The sequence below is a fragment of the Xyrauchen texanus genome, chromosome 1, assembly GCF_025860055.1.
Source record: "Xyrauchen texanus isolate HMW12.3.18 chromosome 1, RBS_HiC_50CHRs, whole genome shotgun sequence".
NCBI lineage: Eukaryota > Metazoa > Chordata > Actinopteri > Cypriniformes > Catostomidae > Xyrauchen > Xyrauchen texanus.
In genome coordinates this window covers 62,969,869-62,976,139 of record NC_068276.1, presented here as the reverse complement: position 1 = coordinate 62,976,139, position 6,271 = coordinate 62,969,869, and the positions used below count along the sequence as shown (strand labels likewise).

At 38.0% G+C, this 6,271-nt stretch overlaps 1 protein-coding gene across 1 annotated transcript; it reads right to left on the bottom strand.

The window, feature by feature from the left end:
• Window positions 1-4,053: 4,053 nt before the first annotated feature.
• Window positions 4,054-6,000, bottom strand: LOC127645747 (SCAN domain-containing protein 3-like). Its single transcript, XM_052129410.1, has one exon. The coding sequence runs from the start codon at window positions 5,998-6,000 to the stop codon at window positions 4,054-4,056; it is 1,947 nt and encodes a 648-aa protein (XP_051985370.1).
• Between the last annotated feature and the right edge of the window lie 271 nt (window positions 6,001-6,271).

The window sequence follows — 6,271 nt, the reverse complement described above, 5'->3', positions numbered from 1 at the left end:
TTCAAGTGCTGCGGAAATAAACAAGCAGGAACTAGAGAAATATTAGACTTGCTCCCCTCTTGCTAGTCAGTTAAATCAGTTGAGATTTTTCTTATGTAGATTACACACACGATATCAATTTTAGATATGAACTCTCATGATCCCATTCATGGGAAGTCATAATAATCACTTTGCATTTAAGTTGAGTTTAGTTTAAACTGATTAAACCTATGAAGTAAGTGTAATTCAAACCAAAACTAATCTGGTAGTAATTTAACTCCTACATTGCTGTTCATGAGCAGTTTGTCATTGTAGATCATTTTCTTATGCATTTGTTTTGTAAATGTGAAGGCTTGTGTAATTACAAAGCTCTGCCACCATTGGTGTGTGTGTGAATGGGTGACTGGGACACAGTGTAAAGCACTTTGGTAACCTCTAAGGATAAAAAATATAGCACAGACCATTTACGGTGGTCAATTGTTTTCATTCAATATCCAAAAAGTTTTTAGAAGTTTGAATATTTATTTTATGAGTTATTGGCTTTTGGATACACTTGGTCAAACCCACATGATAAATGCAACCCCTAAATAACTAAATAACTAAAGTTCAACTTTTATTTGATAATTATTGACCTAGGAAATCCTAGATGTAGTTCACAATAGCAGGTAACATTGGATAATATACATTCATTAACACACCATTTATACAGCCATTTTGCTGAAATATGATTGGCTGCTGGCGGCCATGTTTTTTTATTTGTCAGAGTCATAATGTAGAATATGTAAGCATTTGGCCCCTTCAAGAAGCATACCAATTTTCAACATCATTTATAATACCGTTGCGGAGTTATGAGCGTTTTTTAGTTGTAGCGTCTCCTATAGGCGAAATATTTCGTAACTTTGCGTGCATCCTCAGAATGTCCTGTTGTCTGTGTTTACAAACTGTTGTAACATTTGGCCTTTTCGTTTGGTAGACATTGGTCAATACGTAAAAAATGGACGACGCCTGACCTTTGACTTTGATACATTTTTTGTGCGAATTATGCAAATTAGCGCGAACATTGTCATGAAGGAAATTAAATCGGATATACATTTTTTTTTCTTCTTGAGCCAACAAATCCAACAATGTAAGACGGTTTAGGATTTATGGGCCAAAACGTAAACATGATCTCTATAGTGCCACCTTGAGTCCAGATTAAAGAAGAAAAATCTAATTGTTTTAATATTAATCACAAGCTGAATATTGAGTTTATTTGATACACTGAAAACATCAATGAAGCATATCCTTAAATACAACATAGATTATTCTCCAGAAACACCGTAAAATACATATATTACTATATAAATGAATATACAACATAAATGTCTTATTAGTGCAAATATATATGTTTAACATACAGGACTGTGTTCTATGATCACACATTTCTGTGGTATTAATTCAGAGAAAGCCTTTGAGTTTACAATTCAATGAACATCATCATCATAATAATATGATTGCTCATTGCTGTACTTTTAAGAATGATTAACTTTAATAATAAAGTAGGACATGTAGTTGCAAGCAAACAGCAATTATGTGACAGTAAAACAGCGGCAGATTCACTGTAACATAAAACACATGTACAAATAATCAGGATTTGATTTTCTATTTGATTTTCAGATATCAAGTTGAAAGCTCATGAGCAGTATTTTTAACTCGTCTAGTAAATGACACTCATATTGTACTATCAGGGCTTGATCTCAGAGTACAAAGTTGACTTTTTGACTTTTTTTGACTTTGTTGCCAAGATCCAGCCTCACTTTCTGTTTGGCAACTTAGGAGTCAAATTCATTCATGTGATACAGGCAACAGTTTTTAACATCATATGATATGTTTACCTCTTTCACTGTTGGCTTAATTTGGGCAAAACTGAGGACTGGTTTTAAAAACAAACCCATTCCACGGTGTCCCATCCAACCTGTATGAGGATTGGCCCGAAGAGGCCCAATGTTATGGAGAATGGATGAACTTTGTAGAAGATGAAGCGAAAAACAGATTTAGTTTAAATCCAATATAGCGTGGTGGGGTTCACTGAATTTGGCATGAGCAGAAGACTGCATGTACCTTTACCAAACAGTTATATAGGGCTGTCATAGACTCCCGTTAATTAAGAAGGCTAAAAGAAAAGGAACATTTTCAATAGGTGTCTAGACAACACAGTCGCTATGGTCCCTTTTAACCTTTACTCTACATGAAAGACGTCTGCTAGATATTATGAAATGAACTATCTTGAGCATCAGCTGCCGTACAGGACTTTTGTTGTACAGGTTTTTAATACGTGTGTAACATTACAATCCTAGTTTTATGACTTTTCTGATGTCATGTCCTCTTCATATTTCTCATTCTTTTGTGTTGTATGATAATGAAAAAAGGGTATCTTTGAGCTCATAAAAGCTTATCTCGTAGTCAAACAAATCTTTAACTTTTTCCATTTCAAGACATCTTTGTTCAGATCAGTTGTGACCTACTGTATTGCATTTGAAAGACCTACAATTACGGTATGCGTACAGGAGTTGGGGAGGCGCGGTCTCTTTACCAGATTAAATAGTTCATGCAAGATTTGACCCACCATATGATTAAAGAACAAGCATTTCTACATCATTTAGCTAAGCAGAGAGTTTATAAACTTACTTTACTGGGCTAAACTACAGTAGGTCCTTATTATAAATACATGCAATCCCATGATCAGATTTAAAATTCAATGAATCAACAGGAAAATTTACATTTTATGCATTTGGCAGACGCTTTTATCCAAAGTGACTTACAGAGCACTTATTACAGGGACAATCCCCCCAGAGCAACCTGGAGTTAAGTGTCTTACTCAAGGGCCCAACAGTGGCATCTTGGTGGTGCTGGGGCTTGAACCCCCAACCTTCTGGTCAGTAACCCTGAGCCTCAACCACTGAGCCACCACTGCCCCTATCATCTATGTCATCAGCACACTATGCTGGGTTTCAAAATAGAATCTGAGGAAACATGCAGGTGTATTCAGAGCTGAAGTGCAATCCAATGTTCAGTTTTAAGAAAGATTTGGGAAAATATTACTGTAGAGGCTTCATGTATTTGAGATTCCTTCATGTGAGCGGGCACGGAAGGCAACAGTCGAACCATGTGACAGAAGTGATATGGAAACTCACTGATCCTGCTGGTGGCATCTCCTGTTGGAAATGCTGCATTACAATGAAAACAAAGAAGACTGTGTGTCTAGTGCTAACGTGTATATGTTGATTTAATATACAGTTGTATGCTATTAACTTACGATGGCGAAATCTATGATTTCTGAATATTTTGAGAATAAAGTCACAGTGACCGGAAACAGAATGTATGTTTTCCGTACAAAAAAAAAACTGATAAAATAGACGTGTCAGGTCTCACTTTAAAACAGCTTTCATTTTCAACATACTAGTGACACTTATAGAGTTAACGTCAACGCTGAGGTTAAAAGCTGGATTTGAAGCAGCCTCTTTTAGACCATCCACAAGCTCTGGGTTGTTAAACTAACTCAAGCTCTGCCGGCACATTTTCTTGCATCCGTCTTCTGATTACACGTCTGAAAGGAAAAACATACCACATGGTTAACATGGTTAACTGCTTCAAGATATATGGTACACAACCAATGTGAAACCTATTTTATCTCTTGGTAACTGACTGTACGCTAGACCAGTGGTTCTCAAACTGTTTAGCCAGCGACCCCTAAACTAACATCGACGAGAACTCGCGACCCACTACCTACCACAGCATACACAAACAATAAACAAACAAAAAAAAGTGGTTTTAAATCCACATCCACTTCCTATTTAAGCTTGTTTCCACCACAGAATAAAAAATAAAAAAGGTATCATGCAATTCTGACTTTATAACTGGCACTGCAAGTTTATATTTCACAATTAGGCCTATGAGAAAACAAGTCAGAACAGCGAGATGTAAACTCACAATTTTTAGATAAAAAAAAAAAAATCGCAAATGTTTTCTTATGTGGCGGAAACAAGCTTCCATAACTTCAACTATATTTACTGTATATAAATTTAGGCTTACCTTTCAGTGGGATGGGTGCACTTGTTTTTCGGTGCACAAAAGCTTAATCTGTGGCCTGATGTTGGACACGGCTACTCGCAGATCATCCTCAACATCAAGACGTGATCTGTATTTATTTTTCATGTATGTAACAGCGGAAAAAGTCTGCTCGCACAAATACGTAGATCCAAACGGAAGCAGTACATCCACTGCCACACCGGATAACTCTCTGTATTCTTCTGCTACTGCGATCCAAAATTCAGGCAGTGTGGAACTGGAAAATAAAGTTTTTAATTTTCGATCACTGGACAGCTCCAGCAAAGCATCTTCCAGTTTTGTGGGGAGATTAGTCCTAGTTTCAGTGAATGGTTGCCGTATCCAGTCATACAGTTCTGGTTGCGTCTCTTTTGGAAAATACTTCTGGAATTGTTCCAAAAGGCAGTGGAGATGACCAGTGATGTGTGTTTTCAGGCTGCCGAGACTCAGTCCATTCTCCTCCAGATGTTCATCCAGCTCAGGAAACATCTCCACATTACATTGTTCAACTCGCTCAGCCCATCTTTCCAGCTTTTTCACAAATGCATCAATTTTCTCATTCATTATCAAGATGTTTGTGTTTGGACCTTGTAATGAAAGATTAAGCATGTTAAGCCTTTCGAATATACAGGCCAAATAAGCAAGTTTTGATAACCAATCTGGATCTGTCAGGTGGTGCGCGAATTCAGATTTAGATTCTTTCAACAACGAGTGCACTTCCTCACGCAGTTCGTAAAGCCGGCCGAGTGCCTTCCCGCGAGATAACCACCGGACTTCGGTATGAAACAGCAGCGCTTTGTGCTGCGAGCCCATCTCATTGCAAATGGTGGCTAGCAGTCTACTGGTTACTGGACGTGATTTTATGTGATTTACAATTTTGATTGCACTTTTGAGAACACTGTTAAGCTCACTGTCAAGTGCTTTGCTAGCAAGAGACTCACGGTGAATGATGCAGTGCGTAAACTTAACATGAGGAGCCACTTCTAAAACCTTTGCCTTGAGTCCCTTGTTTTTACCTACCATTGCACCTGCACCATCAGTACATACGCCAACACAGTTATCCCATGAAAGTCGCATCTCTTTTAGTCTGGTGTCCAGCTTGTTGAAAATGTCACTGCCGGTACAAGTCCCCTCCAGCACTGAGCAGAAGAGCATTTCCTCGTGCAGTTTTCCATCAAATGTGTATCTGATGAATGCCAGCAACTGAGCAGAATTAGACACATCGTCGAGCTGTAACGCATATTTCTTTCCATTTAACCTATTAATCAATTGACTCTTAATGTATTTTGAAATATCATGAATACGGCGAGCTGTCGTGTCATTCGACAATGGGACAGTCATAAGCTCACTTGCAATTTTCTCGCCATGCATGGTCCGACACATAGCCACAGCTGCAGGCTTTATCAAGGTTTCCCCGATCGAGTGTGGCTTTTTGGACTGTGCTATCAGGTATGCCACCTCATAAGATGCCTTCAGAGCATTAGCAGTAATTTGGGTTTGTTGTGCGAGTGTGCGTTTTTGAATCTGTAATTCCTTCTCTTTTCTGCGAAAAAAGTCTATAGGTTTTTCAACACAAGCAGGGTGTCTTGTCTCCAAATGTCTCTGCATTTTTCCTGGCTTCATACTTTCATGGGCAAGCACTTCTGAACAGATTACACACTGAGGATGGTCCACGTCGTTGACAGTAGAGCAAGTGAATCCATACTTTATGAATTCCTCTTGATATTTCCGACGTTCCCTACATTGGTCAGAAGGGGTCTTGCTCTTGTGTTTAGTAGATGTACACGGTTCAGATGATTCAGGCAGACTGTCCACAATTTCCTCAACATTTTTAATGTTGCGAATTACAAATGTATCAGTTTCCACGTGCAGTTGCGTGCTGTATTGATAACTAGCGATCAGTCGCCGCACAGTGACGTCATATCTTAGAGTCATGAAATATTATTTAAAAAAAATTTAAACCTTCTAATCACTTCTGTCTTTAGAAATCAGAAAATATTTAGTTGTAATCTTAATTTTTCAGTATTGAAAAATATTTATTGTAATCAGAAAATACATACATTTTTCAAACCAACTCGCGACCCCCATTTTGAGAACCACTGCGCTAGACTTAAAGGATTCCCGTTCTCAAATGTCTTTCATGCATCAAAGAAAATGTACTTTGTGTCACTGGGAGTCAAGTATATGTTAGAAATGTCATACAAAA